This window comes from Cebus imitator, unplaced genomic scaffold (assembly GCF_001604975.1).
Source record: "Cebus imitator isolate Cc_AM_T3 unplaced genomic scaffold, Cebus_imitator-1.0 Scaffold520, whole genome shotgun sequence".
NCBI classification, from domain to species: Eukaryota; Metazoa; Chordata; class Mammalia; order Primates; family Cebidae; genus Cebus; species Cebus imitator.
Window position 1 is genome coordinate 326,972 of NW_016107835.1, and position 20,891 is coordinate 347,862.

Genomic DNA, 20,891 nt, shown 5'->3' on the forward strand with positions numbered 1-20,891 from the left:
AAGCTATACTTGCTGAAGGCAAACCATTCAAATAGTACAAAGGCATGTACAATGAAAAATGAGTCCTCTACACTTGAGGGGAACATTGTTAACATACCATAATACTATATTATCTTCCTTCTGCAGAACATAGACTAACCTACCCCCACCTTCCAAACCCACTCCCCACTGAATTCCCTCATTTCCTTACTGCAAAGGTAGTTCAACATACACAAATCAATGAATGTGATATACCACATTAGCAGAAAGAAAAATAAAAGTCATATGATCATCTCAGTAGATAAAAAATTATTTCAAAGTGCAACATGCTTTCAAAAAAAAAAAAAAAAAAAAAAAAAAAAAAAAAGCTGTCCAAAAAGTAGATGTAGAAGGAATGTACCCCTACACAATAAGGCTATATATGACAAGCCCACAGCTAACATTATATTCCATGGTGGGAAGTGGAAAGCTTTTTCTTTAAAATAGGAAACAAGACAAGGGTGCCCATTTTCCCCACTTCTACTCAACCAGAAAGTCTTACCAGAGCAGTCAGGCAAGAAAAAGAAATAAAAGGCCTATCAATTGAAAAGGAAGAATTTAAATTGTCTCTATTTGTAGGAAACATGATCTTATACAGAAAACCCTAGAACTCCACCAAAAAGCTATTAGAAATAATAAAAGAATTCAGTAAAGTTGCAAGGTACAATATAACCCTGTAAAAATCAATAATGTTTCTGTACACTAACAACAAACTTAGAAATTTTAAAAAGATCCCATTTCCAATAGCATCAAAATAAATCTAAAATAATTAGGAACAAATTTAATCAACAAGGTAAAAATGTGTATACCAAAAACTATAAAACATTGATGAAATTAATTGAAGAAGACACGATAAATAAGACATAAATAAATAAAAATATTCTGTGTTCATGGGTTGGAAGAATTACTATCATTAAAATGTCTACACTACCGAAAACGATCTACAGATTGAATGCAGTCTCTATCAAAATTCCAACTACAGTTTTTCACAGAAATAAACAATTCTAAAATTTGTAAGAAATCACAGAAGACCCCAAATAGCTAATAAAATCTTGAGAGAGAGAAAAAAAAAGCTGGAGGCATCATGCTACCCAATCCCAAATATACTGTGAAATTGTAGTAATCAAAACAATATGGTACTGGCATAAAAACAGAAATACAGTTCAGTGGAACAGAAGAGATAGCTCAAAAATAAATTCACACATTTACAGTCAACTGATGTTTACAGAGGTGTTAAGAGCACACAGTGGGGAAAGCACAGTCTCCTCAATAAATGGTGTCATGAAAACTGGATGTTCACATGCAGAATGAAATTGGACTGTTATCCTACACTGTATATAAAAACCAATTCAAAATTGATTAAAGACTTAAACATAAGACCTTAAACTCTGAAACTAATACAAGAAAACAAATGAAAAAGCTTTCTGACATTTGGCTTTGGCAAAGATTTTTTGGCTATGGGCCTGAAAGCACAGGCAATAAAGGCAAAAATAGACAGGTTGGATTGCATCAAATTAAAAAGCTTCTGTACAGCCAAGAAAACAATTAACAGAGTAAAGAGACAACCTACAGGTTTGGAGAAAATATTTGCAAATCATATATTTGATAAGGGGTTAATATCTAAAACATATAAGGAAAACAAGTCAAAAGTAAGAAAATAAATAACTTGATTTTAAAAATGGGCCAAAGATCTGAATAGACATTTCTCAAAAGAAGACATATAAATGGTCAACAGGTATATTTAAAAAAATGTTCTACATCACTAATCAGTGAAATGCAAATCAAAACCACAATGACATATCACTTCACATCTTTTAGAATGTCTGTTATCAGAAAGACAGGTGTTGGTGAGGGTGTGAAGGAAAAGGAACCCTTATACACTATCGGTAGAAATGTAAATTAGTATAGCCATTATGGAAAACAGCATGGGGGTTTCTCAGAAAACTAAAAATAGAACTACAGTATAATCCAGCAGTTCCACTTTGGGGTATATATCTAAAGCAAATGAAATCAGTATGTTAAAGAGATGTTTGCACTCCCATGTTTATTACAGTACTGTTCACAATAGCCAAGATATGGAATAAATCTAAGTGTCCAACAACAGATGAATGAATAAAGAAAATGTTACACACACACACACACACACACACACACACACACACACACACAAACAATGAAATACTATTCAACCATAAAAGAAGGAAATCCTGTCATTTTTGACAACATGGATGAAACTGGAGGACATTATGCTAAGGAAATAAACAAGGCACGGAAAGACAAATACCACATGATCTCATATGTAAAATGTAAAAAAGCTGAACTCTAACCTAGCAATCCCATTACTTGGTATATATACAGAAGAAAATAAATAGTTCTACCAAAAAAGACATCTGCACTTGTTTGTTCCTTTCAGCATTATTCACAATAGCAAAGACATGGAGTCAACCTAGGTGCCCATCAATGGTGAATTGGATAAATAAAATGTGGTACATATACATCATGGAATACTATACAGCCATAAAAAAGAATGAAATCATGTTCTTTGCAGCAACATAGATGCAGCTGGAGGTCATTATCCTAAGCAAATTAATGCAGGAACAGAAAGCCAAATACCACATGTTTAGCTCCTACTTATAAGTAAGAACAATGGGCACTTAACGGACATAAAGATGGCAACACTAGACACTGGGGGCTACTAGATAGGGGAGGGAGTGATGGGGCACACAACTACTGGAAAACTGTTGGGAACTGTGGTTAGTACCTGCGTGATGGGATCATTCGTACCCCAAACCTGAGTATCACACAATATACCCATGTAACAAACCTGCACATGTACCCCCTGAATCTAAAATAGAAGTTGAAATTATATTAATAATAATAAATTAAAACATCAAATGCGTAGAAGCAGAGGGTAGAATGATGATCACCAGCGATGGAGGGCTTGGGCAGGAAATGAGCTGTTGATCAAAGGATACAAAGCTTCAGTTGAACAGGAGGAATACATTTGGGAAAGCTAATATACAGACTAGTGACTGTAGTTAATAATAATGTATACTTAATTTGGTAAGAGAGTAGATCTTAAATATTCTTACCACAAAAAATGATAATTATGTGAGGTTATGGATATGTAAATTAGCTTTACTTAATCATTTCACAATGTTTACATATATAAAATTATATTGTGTATTATAAATATGTACAATTTTTATTTTTCAACTAAACCTTAATAAAGCTATTAAAAAGGAAGTGAACAGATTGATGAACTCAAGGTTTGTGAATATCAATACTTCAGAAAGGGAAATTTCCTCAGGACTTATGTGGAAGATTGTGGAACAAGGTAAAAGCCTTAATGAAAAGAGGTCTTACCAGGGAAGTATGTATATGGCAACTGCTCACCAGCACATATCTCCCCCTGACAAGGGCAGCTGTGATTCAAGAATTGCCTTCTTGGTCCTAGGACCTTCCTCACCCTAAAGAAGAACACTCCTGTCCCTGGAGGCTAAATACTTTTTAAGTAGCTGCCCTCTATTATATACATAGCACTGATAGCTGAAGGAAGGCTTCCAGCCTACCTTGGAAAGAAGCACCCCACAAAAGCTAAAATAGCAGCAGCCAGTATTTAGAAGAAATCACTTGAAAGTCTGTTTTAAAACATATGGTACAGTAATGGCTCTCAAACTTATGAGTGTGCATTAGAATCATCTAGAGGATCCACCACGATCAAGTTGGCTTCATCTCTGGGATCCAAGGCTGGTTCAACATACGCAAATCAGTAAACATAATCCATCACATAAGCAGAACCAATGACAAAAACCACGATTATCTCAATAGATGCAGAAAAGGCCTTCAATAAAACTCAACACCCCTTCATGCTAAAAACTCTCAATAAACTAAATATTGATGGAATGTATCTCAAAATAATAAGAGCTTTTATGACAAACCTACGACCAATATCATACTTAATGGGCAAAAGCTGGAAGCATTCCCTTTGAAAACCAGCACACAACAAGGATGCCTTCTTTCACCACTCCTATTCAAAATAGTATTGGAAGTTCTGACCAGGGCAATTAGGCAAGAGAAAGAAATAAAGGATATTCAAATAAAAAGAGAGGAAGTCAAATAGTCTCTGTTTGCAGATAATATGATTGACTGTTTATTTAAAAAACCCTGTCGTCTCAGTCCAAAATCTCTTCCAGCTGACAAGCAACTTCAGCAAAGTCTTAGGATACAAAGTCGATGTGCAAAAATCACAAGCATTCCTATACACCAATAATAGACAAACAGAGAGCCAAATTATGAGTGAACTCCCATTCACAATTGCTACAAAGATAATAAAATACCTAGGAATACAATTTACAAGGGATGTGAAGGACCTCTTCAAGAAGAACTACAAACCAATGCTCAAGAAAATAAGAGATGACACAAACAAATGGAACAACATTCCATGCTCATGGATAGGAAGAATCAATATCATGAAAATGGCTATACTGCCCAAAGTAATTTATAGATTCAATGCTATTCCCATTAAGCTACCATTGACTTTCTTCACAGAATTAGAAAAAACTACTTTAAATTTTATATGGAACCAAAAAAGAGCCCGTTTAGCCAAGACAATCTAAGCAAAAAGAACAAAGCTGAAGGCATCATGCCACCTGACTTCAAGCTATACTACAAGGCAAAACAAAACAGCATGGTACTGGTACCAAAGCAGATATATAGACCGATGGAATAGAACAGAGGCCTCAGAAAGAATGCTACACATCTACAACCATCTGATCTTTGACAAACCTGACAAAAACAAGCAATGGGGAAAGGATTCCCTATTTAATAAATGGTGTTGGGAAAACTGGCTAGCGATATGCAGAAAACTGAAACTGGACCTTTTCCTTACATCGTATACAACAATTAAATCAAGATAGAGTAAAGACTTAAATTTAAAACCTAAAACCTTAAAAACCCTAGAAGAAAACCTAGGCAATACCATTCAAGACATAGACACGGGCAAAGACTTCATGACTAAAACACCAAAAGCAATTGTAGCAAAAGCCAAAATTGACTAATGGGATCTATAAACTAAAGAGCTTCTGCACAGCAAAAGAAACTGTCATCAAAGTGAACAGGCAACCTACAGAATGGGAGAAAAGTTTTGCAATCTATTCATTTGACAAAGGGCTAATATCCAGAATCTACAAGGAGCTTAAACAAATTTAAAAGAAAAAAAAAAACTCCTTCTAAAAGTGGGCAAAGGATATGAACAGACACTTCTCAAAAGAAGACATTTATGTGTCCAACAAACATAAGAAAAAAAAGCTCATCATCACTGGTAATTAGAGAAATGTAAATCAAAACCACAATGAGATACCATCTCATGCCAGTTAGAATGGCAATCATTAAAAAGTCAGGAAACAACAGATGTTGGAGAGGATGTGGAGAAGTAGGACCACTTTTACACTGTTGTTGGAAATATAAATTAGTTCAACCGCTGTGGAAGACAGTGTGGCAATTCCTCAAGGATCTAGAACCAGAAATACCGTTTGACCCAGCAATCCCATTACTGAGTTTATACCCAAAGGATTATAAATCATTCTACTATAAAGACACATGCACACATGCTTATTGCAACACTGTTCACAATAGCAAACACTTGGAACCAACCTAAATGCCCATCAGTGATAGACTGGATAAAGAAAATGTGGCACATATACACTATAGAATACCATGCAGCCAAAAAAAGAATGAGTTCACATCCTTTGCAGGGACATGGATGAAGCTGGAAACCATCATTCTCAGCAAACTAACACAGGAACAGAAAACCAAGCACTGCGTGTTCTCACCCATAAGTGGGAGTTGAACAATGAGAACACATGGACACAGGGAGGGAAACATCACACACCAGAGCCTGTCAGGGTGGGGGACTAGGGGAGGGATAGCACTAGGAGAAATACCTAATGTAGATGACGGGTTGATGGGTGCAGGAAACCACCATGGCACATGTATACCTATGTAACAAACCTGCACGTTCTGCACATATATCCCCAAACTTAAAGTATAATTAAAAAAAACAACCTCAGATTTTGGGCCCCACCCCTGGAGTTTCTGATTAAAAAGATTGAGGATGGGGCCCCAGAATTTTCTTTCCTACAAGTTCTCGGGTGATGCTGATGCTGGTCTACAGGACAAACTTTGAGAACCACTATTTGGGGGTGGGGGAGACATCAAAATTTGGAAACAAAAAACTTGTGTTCAAGCCTTGTGTGATTTATTTCACCTCCCTAAGCCTGATTTTCTTCTTCTCTGAAGTGGAGTTAGTAAGGTTATGAGAATTAAATGGAATGGTGTATATGAAAGTTCTTTATGAACTGTAAATGTTGCATACAAATGGTACTTGCTACCACACCTCCACCACCACCACTGAATTTTCTTGTACATTTGTTCCCCCTCTAGCCAACTTTGTCCCACCAAGTCTATCAGGCAACTGGAAAAGTTGCCTGGCTTTAAAACTTGGCTTTAGTCAAGAAGGCCCTGAGTAGTGTTTTTTTCAACCCACTGGGCATGGCCTTGATACTGACCTTGAATTGACTCCCCTTTTCCTTTGCCTGGCGTCCTCTCAAACTTGCTCCTGGTTCTTCCCGCCCTGGTCTACTCTCACAGCAAAGAATAGCTCCCAGTGCTAATATTAAGTATAAAAAACTGTCCAGTGGAATTTTAAAAAAATTAGTAAGACAAAAGAATCCACTTCCAAGCAGCAAAATTATATTGAAAAAAGCATTTTTGCTAGGTTGGTGGGCTCTAGGCTGATTTCCCTGAGGGTAAAATCCAGATCTTTGAAATAGTTAAATAGAATCAGAAGTATAATTGCAGATTCCTAATTTAGGAATATGTCAGACAGTTGCCTGGGTAAATGATATGTCCATGTAGAATAGTGACATTTTTCTTTAGAAACCTCTTTTTATTCCAAAGGTAATACATGTGTAGTGTATAAAATCTGGAAATGATTTAAAAGTGTGAAAAAATAAAAACCCTTAATTCTACCACACAAAGATAAATACCCACTGGTATAATATTAGTAAATTTACATCCAGCCTTTCAATATCTACATATCTGTATAAGAATATGTATATATATGCATATATATTTCTTGAATTGGACTTGTAATATGTTCAGGTTTGTATACAATTTTTAAATTTACCATTATATTATGAGCTTATTAAGTAGTCTTCAAAAACATGGTTTTCAATGACAAACTATTATTCCTTTGTGTAAATGTACAATTCATTATCTAATTCTTCCTAAATGTTGCACAGCTAGGATATTCCAAATTCTATCATTATGAATAACCCTGCAGTGGATGACATTTCAAGTACATAAATCAATGTGTACATCTCTAATGGCTTTCTTAGGATAAAATCCTAGGAGTGGAAAAACTGGATCAAAGGATATGAAATTTCTTAAATGTAATTCACATACCATAAAATTCACTACTTCAGGTGTGTAATTCAATGGATTTTAGTATATTCACAAGGTTGCTAAATCATTACCACTAATTCCAGAAAAATGGAGCATTTCACAAGTTTGCGCATCGTCTTTGTGCAGGAACCATGCTAATCTCTGTATCATTGCATTTTTGGTATATGTCAGCCAAAGGAAGCACAGTAGAAACATTTTAAGTCTCCTGATAACATATGCCAAAATTTCCTTTAGCAAGTGTGTACCCATTTTGACACCCAACAATGTATATCTATTTCCCCACAACTTTGTCAGCAGTTCTCTTTAAAAAGTATTGCCAATATCATTGAAAATGGCATTTCATTGTTTTGTCTCTATCACCTGCTCTTCTTCCTCTTCTGCCCAAACCATAGCTCTGCAGAGATCTGTTATTGCCCTCTTTTTTGTACACATTCACCATGGGCAGTCACATCCACCGCAACAGCCTTGGCTGCCTCCTCTGGATAGTGACCACATGTCCATACCGTACCCTAACCTTTTTCTAGCACTGTAGCCCACACATCAAGCTGCTCGCTGAGCACACCTACCTACAGAATTTGCCAGCATTACAAACTAATATCTGAAATCTAACTCATGTTTCCTGAAACTGGTTTTTGTCTATGACTTTGCTATTTAAATTAGTTTCATCAGCCTTCTTGGTGCTTTATAGCCATCTCTTCTCTCTGCTTATGTAAAGTACTCTATTGATTCTCTGTCATATTCTTCCTTTCTGTTCCATCCCCACTGCCATTGCTCTGATTTTACCTTTTATTGTGTCTATTCCATTAGCCTACTCACTTCTCTATGCTTCCAGTATCTATCCACTTAATTTATCCTACACATGGCTACCATATTAACTTTCCTACCATATTGCTTGTACCATATTGCTCTCCTACTCTGGAACTTCCTAGGGCTCTCTCTTGCCTGTTGGATTATGTGAAATAAAGGCTTTAACTTGATTCTTAAGGCCCACCATGCTCTTGTATCATTCTAATTTCACTTCCTCTTTGCCTTATAAAAACTATTTTTCTTCCTTGTTAGTATTCCTGTGCTTCCCACTTCTGTTCATGCAAATCTGGCATGGCCTCTATCCCAGTCATCTTTAGTGGTGATTGTATTGACTCTTCCAAAATTATCTCAGAGGCTCTGTGATGCCATTCTTGATTCAAGCAGCAGTGGTCTTTCCTTCTTTTGGCTCTCATTTTGTTAGCATTTCCTTTCTGATACTTCTGACATCCCGTCCTGTTTGATGGTTTTCCAGATATTTTTTGTCCACCCTCTACCACACTGTAAATTCCTTGAGCACAGGGATTATTATATCTAATTCATTTTGGCATGTTGCCTAGTACCTCTCCAAACACCTTAAATGCAGATAGAGGAGCCCCGTAAATGCCTGGACAAAACCATAGTGAAGAGTGCCAATTTTCTTTTTAGAACCACTAATGACTCCGTTTTGGGAATGAATACTGTACTGAAAAGGTACAGATGCCAGGTGACCCAAGTGTCATGGTTCTTTTTACCTCATTCTCTACATTCAGTCCATCAGCAAATACTGACAGCCCTACCTCTTCAAAATACCTCTCATCAAATCTCTTGTTCTTACCCCGACTGCTACTTTCTTAGAACAAACCACCATTATCTATTACCTATAATAGCCCCTTTAAATGATTCCTTGGCTTCTACTCTTAAGCCCCCTTCCAAATCCATCAGCCAAGTCAAGCCTTTATAAAACTTACAGCATGTTAGTACCCTGCTTAAGAACTTCTAACAGCTTCCCATTTCACTGAGAATAAAATTCAAACTGTTTCAGCCTTTGGAAACTCCATAATCTGGCCTATGAACCTCCCCAACATTATCTCCCACTACAGCCCACCTTGCTCACTGTGTTCCAGCTCTGCTGGGTATTGGCTCCTCCTGATTCTCAAGTTATATCAAAGCAGATTGACTGGGTGCTCTTGTTTCTACTGGGGTCCTAACTGTTGTTGACTATTGTCCTAGGGCTCTATGTCTTTAGTAGTGGAGATGACTTGGGGAGTGGCCAGAAGTAGTTCTCAGGGCTTTGAGACTTGACTCTGGGGAAAACCTTTATGGATTCCATCAGACCTCTGAAAAGTGGTAGGTCAAACAGTGAGTTTGAACTGAAAGAGATAATGGGCTTCAAGGAGGAAGAACGGAAAACTAGAATTATTCCTGCGGCCTCTTTCCCAAGGGATGCTATAAATGTTACTGACAGAAACCAGAGCTGGAGGACAAACATCCTCCACCTTCTTTATCACTTTGGGTGTTGGTTTAGGAAATTGGGCATCATGGCAAAAACTTTAAGGCTGTCTGTTGAGTCACATACTGCACTGTGAATTTGCTGCCATTTTCCCTATGTGCTCCTCTGAAGTCTCCCTTAGCCCTTTGGTGTTGCACCCATAACTTTTGTACATAGAAGGGAAAGGGAAAAAACCTCTTTCATTATTCAGATTCTGGACTTGCTCCCCTTATTTCTAGAAGCTTCTAAATATTCACTACCTACCTCTTTGCCTTTAGGATCATTGACAAGATCAAGCAGCTTTTCCCCTCTTCTGTCAGACAAACAAGTCTGTGATTGGTATGTTTTATCACACTATATATAGAAAAAGTAGAAATTTCTCCCCAGCCCATTCTGAAAGAGAATCCCAAGTACTGCATTTCTCAACTAGTAAGCATTTTCCCACCTCTGCTGTGTGCAGAGCTTTCTGGAGTCATCTGTATAGTTACTTCCTGCCAACCTTCTTTGGAAAAAGAGGTGTCCACCTGTGTCTTAAAGATTTCAGTGTGAAAAATGGAGAAATGGAAGCAGAGGGTCAAATGTAATGCCCTAGCCAGATGCCCTAGGCAGAAAGCCAGAGAGCACCCCTGACACATACCACAGCATTTGGGGGAGTCTTTATTTCCACTGAAACATTCTCTTCTTTTCTTATTCCCTACCCTGGGTTTCTTTTTGGCCAGGGATGGATTCTAGGTGGAGGGTGGAGAGGGGGACCCTGCGGATTTACATGGAGGAACTTGAACTAGCTATTCAGAGGGGACGGGTGGGAGAGGAGGGGAAGTGGGGAGGCAGAACAGGGTACCAAAAGCCCCTTCTCCAGAAAGTATTCATCTCTCAGATGATCCAGATTATAGCTTTCCAAGACTGATGAGAAAGCCATTGTCCCGAAAGTTCTCTTTCAAATTACACACACACACACACACACACACACACACACACACACCACCACCACCACCCCCCACACACGCACACACACATTTCCCCCCTTGATTGGGTCTATAAGGAAGGGTTTCCTGATTACTAGGCTGCAAGGACCCCAGCCAACAGTGGTTGGGGGTGGGCCTTCAGAGCTCTGTGTCCCTCCATGGTGACCAGGCAGCTTTTCCCCTCCTCTGTCAGATAAACAAGCCATGCATTGTTCTGTCCTCAGCTTGTCTGTGGGCTTCTCTTCCTGCTGAGCCTGACAGAATGAGCTTGTGCTTCTTCGTGTGGGGCAGGTGGAATGTGCTGTTTGGAGAGAGGCTGGAAGAGCCTCAGAAAATAAACAGAGCTAATCAAGGACGTTATTTTGTGCTTCTGTTTATACAAATACTTTAAAAAGAGGAAAGTGCCCACACTCTCTTATGGTCCAAATCTCGGGTTAAGCGCAACCACAAGCCACAGGGGCCACATTTTCCTTTTTGTCCTAAGTTAGGGCAGAGCCATGGTTCTCTTTCTGCTCATCTTCTCTCAAGTATCTCTTGAGGTGTCTGCTGGGAGCCAGGCTCAAAGACCGATGGTGCTATTGGAAGATACTGGGGTGACAGCTGACTAGGGCAGCTAAAGACTGAGTCCTTTCAGAATTGATCCACCTCCAGCCCTGACCTCTCACTAGGGTCTTTATGAGGCCTCCCCTGGGAGCCAGCTTCTGGCTTTTCTGCTGTATGTATCCACCCCCCTTTGCCCCCATGCCAAGTTCATGCATGTCTCCTGAGTACTTGGAAAAAAAGCAGTCATCTTTGCTGTGCCCTGAGCATAGGAGGTCATACTTGATCATGTTACCTGGAACTCAGCTCGCCTAAATGGGAGAATATGCCCCTTTCCCTCCACCCCAGCTTGCAGCCTCTTTCCCAAATCCCAAACTGGCTGAACCGCTCAAGTTTCTCTCTCATCTTCCCTCACCAAAGGATTTCTTGAGTATACACTGTGCCCACCTGCCACCCCCTCATCTGATGACATCCCAACACTTATCCTCCTACCCTGCCTCCCTGCCCCAGCCAGTCCCATGAACTTGCTTGCACCTCTAGTCACAATTTCTTTAACCTCACCTAACCACTGGCGCGGTCACGCTGATAACAAACCAGTTGCTCTTTATTTTGTTAGGAAGTGGAGATTGACAATCTTCATCAGGCAAGCATTTGCATGGGCTGGGCTACTGAGCAAAAGGAGAAAGACATTTGGCCACCAGAAAGCAAGGGAGGCTGGGCACCCAGGCCTGTGGAATGAAATGAAAAGATATTTTAACCTGATGCATTTGTTTGAAACAGATTATGCCCTGTTATATTGTTACTTAAAATGTGGTTATCACACCAGCAGCATCAGTATCTCCCTGGAGCTTATTAGAAAGTAAGAACCTGGGCCTCGCTGAATCAAAATCTGCATTTTAATAAGATCCCCCAGGTGATTAATATGCCCACTAAAATTTGAAACATGCTTCTCTAGAGCATACTGGGTTTGGCATTTGAGCCTTCTCTTAACTAGTCTTTTCTCTTTTATCTTCATTTGGATTGAAGAAATCAGTTTTCTTACTACTAACGGTACCTTGCTCATTATTATTTTGGATAGGGGTAATATTAATAACAGATACCATTCACTGAATGCCTGTCATATGGCAAGCATGTTTTATAGATGAGAAAACCAAAGTTCTGTGACATGCCCGAGGCCAAACACTAGTGAATGGTAGAGCTGAGACTGTAAGCCAGATCCATATGCTCCTGAAAGCTCCCAAACTTTCCCCCATACAGTTGATAAAAGTCAACCCAGAGTCCCCTGTGAGATACAGAGGGAAGGAGGGGGAAGGGGCCTCCAGGCATGATTTCCCCAGAGAGGAAAGCCCTAGCATATTTCTTGTCCTAAGGGAGCTTGCATAATCCCTCTCAGGAGCCAGAAATTACTGGAACTGGGGCCAGAGGCCAAGGGAAACTGCAGAAGGGAATTAGGAGTATTAATGAAGGGAAAATCCTGACTCTAATTCCTCAAGAGAAATTAAATCGTGATGCCTGAACTTAGGCTTAGGGAGTGCAACAAATCCACATAGGACTGCTCTGAATTCTGGCTACTGTGCTAATCACTGAAGGCATCATTTGGAACCTCAGCCTGGGGCCTAGGACTACTACATCGCAGCACGCTAGAGCAGGAAGGGTCATTTGTGACAATTGAATTTAATGTTTTATTTTGCAGGGAGGAAACAGAAGTCCAGAGAGTGGGAGTAAGTTGCCAGAGGTCAGAGTGAATTCATGGCAGATCCAGGGACGCTGACCACAAACACCACAATTCCAGCATTACTAATGGGCACCTTTTCTGGAGTTGAAGTCTCTGGTGTGAAATTGGGTTTTCTTTGGATCTGGTCAAGTCCCCAGAGGAAGTGCAGACCCTGTAAATACAGCCCAGAATGTTTATGAGGCTTTGTATCTCACCAGGACCTTCACCTTGGAAAATCTCTCAGTCACTTGCCCCCAGCTATACAAAATCAACTTGAGTGCTACTCCTATGGACCTGGAGGCTGCTAGTCCTGGCTTATCTGTGCTTTTCTTTTCTGGGGCCCACAGGACCTGCAGAGATGGCTGGGTGGGGTCAACTCAGTCCAGGAAGCTCAGGAATTCTTTTAAGTGTATGTGTCTGAGGTATTTTTCTCTCTCACTTACGTATATTTTTAAAAATTCTTTTTAGACACCCGCTTTATCTTTCCCAAACATCATTTCCTTGCTCCTTTCCTGAGTTCTAGCAGTGGCTGGGGGCCCAGCTTCCTTATTGGCCTCTGAGCTGCCGAGGGGGTGGGCCAGGACTCAGAGGAGGTTGGAGTAGGGAGCAGGGGGGCTGTTTATGCTGCTGGAAGTGCCTTTCATCCTTCCCTTTGCCACCAGGGTGCTGGCTGGTTCCTGGAGCAGTGTCTTCACTCCTATCCAGCTCTTGACACTGGCTTTTATTCCCTAAGGCTGTGGCCATATCTAGGGCCATCCAGGCTGATGGTCATATCTTGCCTTCAATCCTACTCCTTCCTGTTCTTAGAACTGGAACCTGACCGTGCCTGAGCCCGTTGGATCACACTCAGCATCTTGGGCTGATGGTCCCTCGCTCCAGAAGTCTTAACTGGAGGGCAGATGGGTCTCAGCTAAGGGAGGACGCTGGCTGGAAGGGTTGTCAACAAGAGTCTGAGCTAGCTGGATACCCCGCTCTCTCCCAAGCCATCTCTCCACCCTGGGCAACTTCCATGGTAGGTACAGCCAGTAGCCATGGCTGCTGCCACTCTTCCTGCCCCTGCTTTCTTTCTTCAATGTCTCTTTCTTTTTGCTTCCTAAGAAAAGCATTTTGGAGTAATGAATGGGATGAGGTATGTACTCATTGATAGTGCCCGAGCCAGCCTTAGGAAAAAGAGCAAGTGCTGGGGTCATTGCCTTCACATCTTGGCCTGGAGCTGCATGGTTGGTCGTAGGCATTTTCTTACTTTTCTGTTTGTTTCTCCTTCTCTCCTTCCACACTGCCTATGGAGGGAATGGTTTCAGCTCTGGGACTAATGACACTTCCCTTTTCTGACTGCTTCTTGAGGGAATTGCTATGGGAAACCTCAGGAATACAGGCTTTTTACAATAGACTCTTGGAATGGAGGGGTCGTGTGGTATCCTAGGAAAAAACTGAAGGATCTGAGTCTCATTCCCAGTTCTGCTGGTTAATAGCTATATGCTCTTGGCAAATCACTTAAGCTTTATGCATCTCTGGTTCTCCATTTGTAAAGTGGGGATACGAATAATTTTTACCAGCTGGACGTGGTGGCTCATGCCTGTAATCCCAGCACTTTGGGAGGCTGAGGCAGGAGGATCGCTTGAGGCCAGGAGTTTGAGACCAGCTTGGCCAACGTGGTGAATCCCCATGTCTACAAAAGAGTTAGCCAGGCACAGTGGCATGCACCTGCAGCCTGTAGTCCTAGCTACTCAGGAGGCTGAGACAGAAGGATAGATTGTGCCATGGAGTTTGAGGTTGCAGTGAGCTATGATTGTGCCATTGCACCCCAACCTGGGCAACAGAGCCAGAGAGGCCCTGTCTTAATAGTAGTAATAATAATAATAATAATAATAATAACTGTTTCACATAAGGTTACAGAGATGATTAAATCAGTTAATGCATATGAAGTGGTTAGTGCATGGCACATCTTAAGTGTTCAATAAACAGTTCTTGTTTTGTGTGTGTTTTTTTTTAAGTTTATAGAATATCTATGTCAGGTACTATGTTGATTGATTTCACGCATGGACTGCATTTAATCCAAATCATAACTTATGAAAAAGAGATGGTCATCTTCCCCATTTTGTGATAAAAAATCTGCAACTCGCAGAATTGACTTGCCCATGGCTGTCCAACTACAATTTGAATGCAAGTATGCACGGACTTCAAGTCTAGGGCTATTCAGGACTAATAATAGGCCACGTAGTAGACCCTACAGATAGTTTGTTCTCCTGTTCCAAACTAGGGTTAGAAGGCTCTAGCTCAGGCTCCAGCTACCTCTATTTTGATTTTTCTCCTTCTAGACTTTAGTTTTCTCTGTGTCCCAAAAGCCTCCACTTCCCCCTTCTGTCTCCTTTGGGATTGTTTCCTATTCCTGGGGAAACCTGAGAAAGAGTAAGGGGCCAGCCAGGTGCGGTGACCCAGGCCTGTAATCCCAGCACTTTGGGAGGCTGAGCCTGGCAGATCACCTTAGGTCAAGAGTTTGATACCAACCTAGCTTACCTGGTGAAACTCCGTCTCTACTAAAAATGCAAAATTTGCTGGGTGTGGTGGCGCATGCTTGTAAGCTACTTGGGAGGCTGCGGTAGGAGAATTGCTTGAACCCAGGAAGTGGAGGTTGCAGTGAGCTGAGAGCGTGCCATTGCACTCCAGCCTGGGTGACAAGAATGAGACTCTGTCTTTAAAAAAAAAAAAAAAAAGTAAGGGGCCTTTGTAAGCTATGTTTCACGGTGTGGCATGGTAGTGGTATAACAGAACCTTGACAGTGGATGGTCAAATCCGGGTACCCTAGGTGTAGGCACTCTTGAGCCATCAGAAAGTCTAAGTTTGAGCTAGTAACCATTATTGTAGTACCTGCTATTTACTGACGACTTGCAATGCATCAGGCTGTGTCCCAGATACTTTAAGAATACTATCTCTAGGGGAGTGGGGATGTGGGGAGAGATAGCATGGGGAGAAATGCCAAATATAGATGATGGGGAGGAAGGCAGCAAATCATGCTGCCATGTGTGTACCTATGCGACAATCTTGCATGTTCTTCACATGTACACCAAAACCTAAAATGCAATAAAAAAAGAAAGAATACTGTCTCTAATCCCCGCGGTCACCTAGCCTGATATGGATTATTGTTTCCTTTCTCAGGTAAGAAAACTAAAGCTCAGACGGGTTAAGCGACTTACACACATGTCTAAAGTGGCAGAGGGGAGTTGAACCTGTATCTGTCTCTGTCTTTTCGCCCATTGCCTACTGGCTTGGTATAGTTAGTGAGATGAGACTAACATACATGAAATGATGATGGGCAATATCACATTTCATATTATTATGGACCACATTGTGAGGACTAGATTACTCAGAACAAGCTTCCTGGAGGAAATGGTACTTGAGCAGTACCTTGAAGAACATGTAGGATTTAGGTTAACAAAAGGAGAGGGGGCATTCCAGGCAGAGGGAACAGTCATTCCAGGCAGAGGGAACTATGATTGATTGAGGCCTTGCCAGACCTGATTCAAAGCACTTGCATTGTCTCATTGGATCCTTCAACAACCCCATTTGGTACTATTATCCCCATTTTACTGCCATGAAAACTAGGGCTCTGAAAAGTGAAGTCACCTGTCTAAAGCAACAGAGCTAATGAGTGGTAGAGCTGGGATTCAAACCAAGGTAGTCTGACCCCAGAGCCTGTGTTAGATCTACTGGAATAGCAACAGCAAAGACACAGAATCAGAAAGGGACAGGGCTGATTACAGGGTGTGACTGGAGCAGAGACATGAGCGATTGAGCTGGTAGGTAAAGATAGCTTATTGAAGACTTTGAAACTCTGATATAGTTTACATTTGATGTGGGACAGGGTAGGAAATAGGGAGCCAGTGAAGATTCTTGAATAGGAGAGTATCCCAGTTCAGTTGGCACCTAACATGATATGATCTAAAAGCAGTGACTGAAGGCAGAACAAGGGAGACAGGCTGACAGACTGCTGTAGTATTTTGGGCATAAAGTTTCAAGGGCCTGGACTAGAACAGGAGTTGGTGGTGGTGGTGGGTTCTGGGAGAAGAACTCTAGTTCTGTCTAATGGCCACAGTGAAAATGGAGGGGGTGTAGGGAGAGAGAGAGAGAGAGAGAGAGAGCGCAGGAGAGAGCAGGCGACAGCGAGCACGAGCGCAAACCAGGGCTGGAGAAACATCATAAAAGAAGACCCAGTAGAAATCAGTATGGGATTGTATGGTTAGGGAGAAGGTGGCATCAAGGCTGTCTGCACTTTAAACCCATAACTCAAGAATCCTAAATGTGGAAAAAGGCTTGAAATAGGAAAGGTACTCTGTTCTCCACTATATCCTCAGTGCCTAGAAGCGTAGGACATAGTAGATACACATGGTACATAGTACTACTATTGGTAGATGCTTGACAAATAGTTGTTGACCAGATAACTACCTGGTAGCAGCAGGTGGAAAGATTTCCCAGCAGTGTGGCTTTGTGTATAGGACTCCAGAGCAAGCATAGCCCCCAAGGTCTCCTTGTGTCTTCAGCCTCCCCTCTGGGCACTCTGAAATCAATAATAGAACAATGTGATTACAAAGCTGGGGGTTTCACCCGGTTCCTCCATTTACATCTTAGCCACTGTCGCTGACCTGTGGCTCTGCTTCCTGGCCTTTGACAAACAGCTTCCCTTGCCCTTCCTCCTATGTCTCCTGGTCTGTGTCTGGCCTGTTACCACTCAACCCGCGTTTTCCCCAGCAAGGCCATTCTCCTGAGGACTATCTTTGCAGGCCTTAGCCCTCTAGAGCCTTGTACTACAGAGATCTTTTGTGCTTCTGCCGGGGTGAGGGGCATTTGCAGCTGGGATGGAATCCTCCAGCTTGAGTGTGACTATGAATGCTCCTGGGAGGTAGGGAGCTGCTTTATCTCACAATATAGCAAGCTTGTTGAAGGCAGGGGCCCTTGTTCTATTTCATCCTGTACTACCAGTGCCTATTGTAGACCTTGGCACAGTAACCATGAATAAATTGATGAAAATAATTTATCATATATTTATTTCTCTATCTACTTATCATGTTTCTTTTACCCTACCGTTTATCTCTTTCTCTGTCATCCATTTCTCTCTACTGTATATTTCTCTACAGTCTTTCTCAGCATTTTCTCTCCTTTCTGTCATTTGTTTTCCCCTCCATCATCTCTCCCTCTTATTTGTATAATTTGCCTGGTCCTTCCACCATCTCTCTCTCTCCATTCTCTCTCTACTCTCCCTCCTTCTCTCATTCTCCCTCCTATCAATCATCTTTTTACCTCCCGGCATTATCCATATCCCACATGTGCTGTTTCGCATACCACTCTTCCCCACTTGCAAGGGTGGCATCTGCTCATGCAAAGTATTCCAGGTGACAGAGATGGGTCCTGTATACAGCAGTCAGTACAAAAGTTGTGCCTGCATTCAGGGCCGTGGCCTCAGACTGATTTCCCTCTATGTACCCCTGACCTCCTAAGCAGCCAGTGTCCTCTGTCGGCCTAACATGGTACCATTCACCACTTTGTTCTATCTTCCCTCACAGGAGTTGGGGCTTCCTGACACCACGTTGCCTACCAACTCAGCTGTCTTGCCTCTGTACCCATCTTACCTTTCACTCCATTGATGCCTTTCCCATGCTTTGTTTGAATCAGCTCTATCTCTCCCATTAATGTGTAAGCTCTCAAGGGCAAATACTATATTGGATTCATCTCTGTATTCCCAGAGTTACACGTAGAGGACACACAGTAAACATACAGCAAATGCTTATTCAATGAATGACTAAAAATTGGAGAATTGACAGCCCAGTGTTGACCTGTTCAAACTTTTCAATCACTTGCCTATTCCTTTCTCAGAGAAAAGTGAGAAGATTGACCAGATTGATTTTCTTTCTCAAAGAGAAGTGAGGACGTGCTCACTGTTCATTGGGCAGCAGCACTCATTTATTCCACAAGTATTTATTGACCATCTGCTCTGTGTCCAGCATTGTGATACATGCTCAGGATACTCTTGTGAACAAAGCAGCCCTATGAAGCTGACATTCCATATCTCTAGAATGAAGGCAACTTGAGAACTAGGAGATCAGGAGGGCCACTAAGATTCCCACACCAGTTTCTTGTACGATGTTCTACTTTATTGAAGGAAAAGAGGGGGGTGGGGCGGAAGCTGCCTGGGAAGTGATTTCAGCTCTGGTTCCTTAAGCCTATTTCCTGTCCCTTTCTTGTAGGAGGAACGCCCCTGTCAATAGGCCGCACTCATGGCATGTGGCCAAGCTGCTGGAGAGATGCCCTGAAGCAGCCACCACCATGCATTTCCCTTCTGAAGCCTTCAGCTTGTCCTGGCATTCCGGCTGCAACACAAGGTGAGTCTAGAGCCCTTCCCTCAAGATGGGCTGGAGGGACAACTTGGACACTCCTCTTCCTCTGCTCTAATCCCTAGTGGATGTTAGAGCCTCAAGTGCTATAACAGAAAAGCAAGTGGGAGCCCAGAGTACCTGAGTTCAAGTCCTAGTCTCTTGCTAACTCTGTGATTTGGGGCTAGTCCCTTTCCTTCTGGACCATGTTTCCTTGAAATACCTCTTTGGGCTTACAAGACACCATACTGCCCTGCTTTTCATCCTATTTCACTAGCTGTTCTTTCTCCTTCTCTCTTTTCCTAATTCCTTTCATTCTCCTGTCTCTTAAAGTAGGAAGACCCCAGGGCTCAGTTCTAGCCTGCTTCTCTATCAATGGCGACTCACTGGTGACCTTATGTGGTCTTTATTACCTCTGTCACATAGCCAAAGCCTTCAAAATAGGGACCTCCCTGAATAACTGTTATTGAAACAGTTGCCCAAGAGACAGACAGCGTTTTCTGCAGGCTGAGAACCAGCAAAGGTGCTGCCCTTCACTGCCTTTTCCCTTCCACGAGAGCTTCCCTCCAAGAAGGGATTTCTATTGGGGGTTCAGAGAAGCTAAGGGTTCAGTTTACCCCAACTCGGTGACTTTTTGGAAGCCAGGGTCTCAGGGCAGAGGCAGTTTTGTTCTGGAAGAATATGCAGAAACACACTTTGGCATTCTTAAGCATGGCTCCTGTTTGAGTGAAAATGTGTTTTTGTTTTTGTTTTTTTCAGCAGGAATAGTGGTGGGGTGGGTAGCAGGTTCCCTTGCCAACAAGAAATTGCTTGATTCCTTGACCAGAGAACAGGTGAGCTGACTGGCTAACAGGCAAGGCAGGGAGCAAGAATGAGGGGAAGCTGACCTGAGGGTCTCATGGGCTGCTGCCACAGTTCAACTGTGGCTTTCTGGACTATGGCCTTTCTGAGAGCAGCCTGTAACCTCTGGGGTGCTCAGTTTGGCTTTGTGTGTGGGAAGTGGTACTTAAAATTGAAGATTGCATCTGATCCTGGCCCTTCCCTTGGTCTTCCTGTGGGAGGTGGGGGAGGCTTGGGTGGGCAGAGGCCCCTGTACTATCAATACTAGTCATAGAGAGGATGCTGATGACAAAAACTAATAATCAAGAGACGAGCAGCTGCCATGTATTGAACCCTTGAGAGGTACCTGGGCTGTGGTCAGGGCTTTACATTTATCATCTGCTTTCATCTACACATCAACCCTATGATATAGATATTACTATTTTCATATTTAAAAGACCATATGGCAATAGAGCTAAGATGCTGGACTCAGGACTGGATTCAGATTCCAGCTGTGCTGCTTTAACAGCTTAGTGAGTTTGTCGGTTTACGTTCTCTCTCTAAGCTTAAGTTTCTTCCATTGTAAAGTGTAGATAGTAATCTGTCCCATAAAGATGGGAACAATAGACACTGGGAAATATAAAAGCAGGGAGAAAGGAAGGGGGACAAGGGTCAAAAAGCTACCTATTGGACACTCTGCTCACTTCCCAGGTGATGAGTTCAATTGT

General features: G+C 41.8%; 1 protein-coding gene and 1 pseudogene across 4 annotated transcripts in view; one reads left to right on the plus strand and one right to left on the minus strand.

The window, feature by feature from the left end:
* SHROOM4 (shroom family member 4) overlaps positions 1-20,891 on the plus strand; it is a 239,770-nt gene that overhangs the window by 162,042 nt on the left and 56,837 nt on the right. For 3 of the 4 annotated variants that reach the window (XR_001820539.2, XR_001820538.2, XM_017514206.2), the window contains exon 3: positions 19,219-19,353. Coding sequence is in view for 2 of the 4 variants with exons in the window: in XM_017514206.2 (XP_017369695.1) it covers positions 19,219-19,353 (135 nt within the window). In the remaining 2 variants the exon portion in view is untranslated. Of the gene's footprint in view, positions 1-13,586; positions 13,992-19,218; positions 19,354-20,891 lie in introns of those variants that run through there. The other variant, XM_017514207.2, reaches the window with a different exon arrangement.
* LOC119468884 lies at positions 7,567-7,667 on the minus strand (annotated as a pseudogene).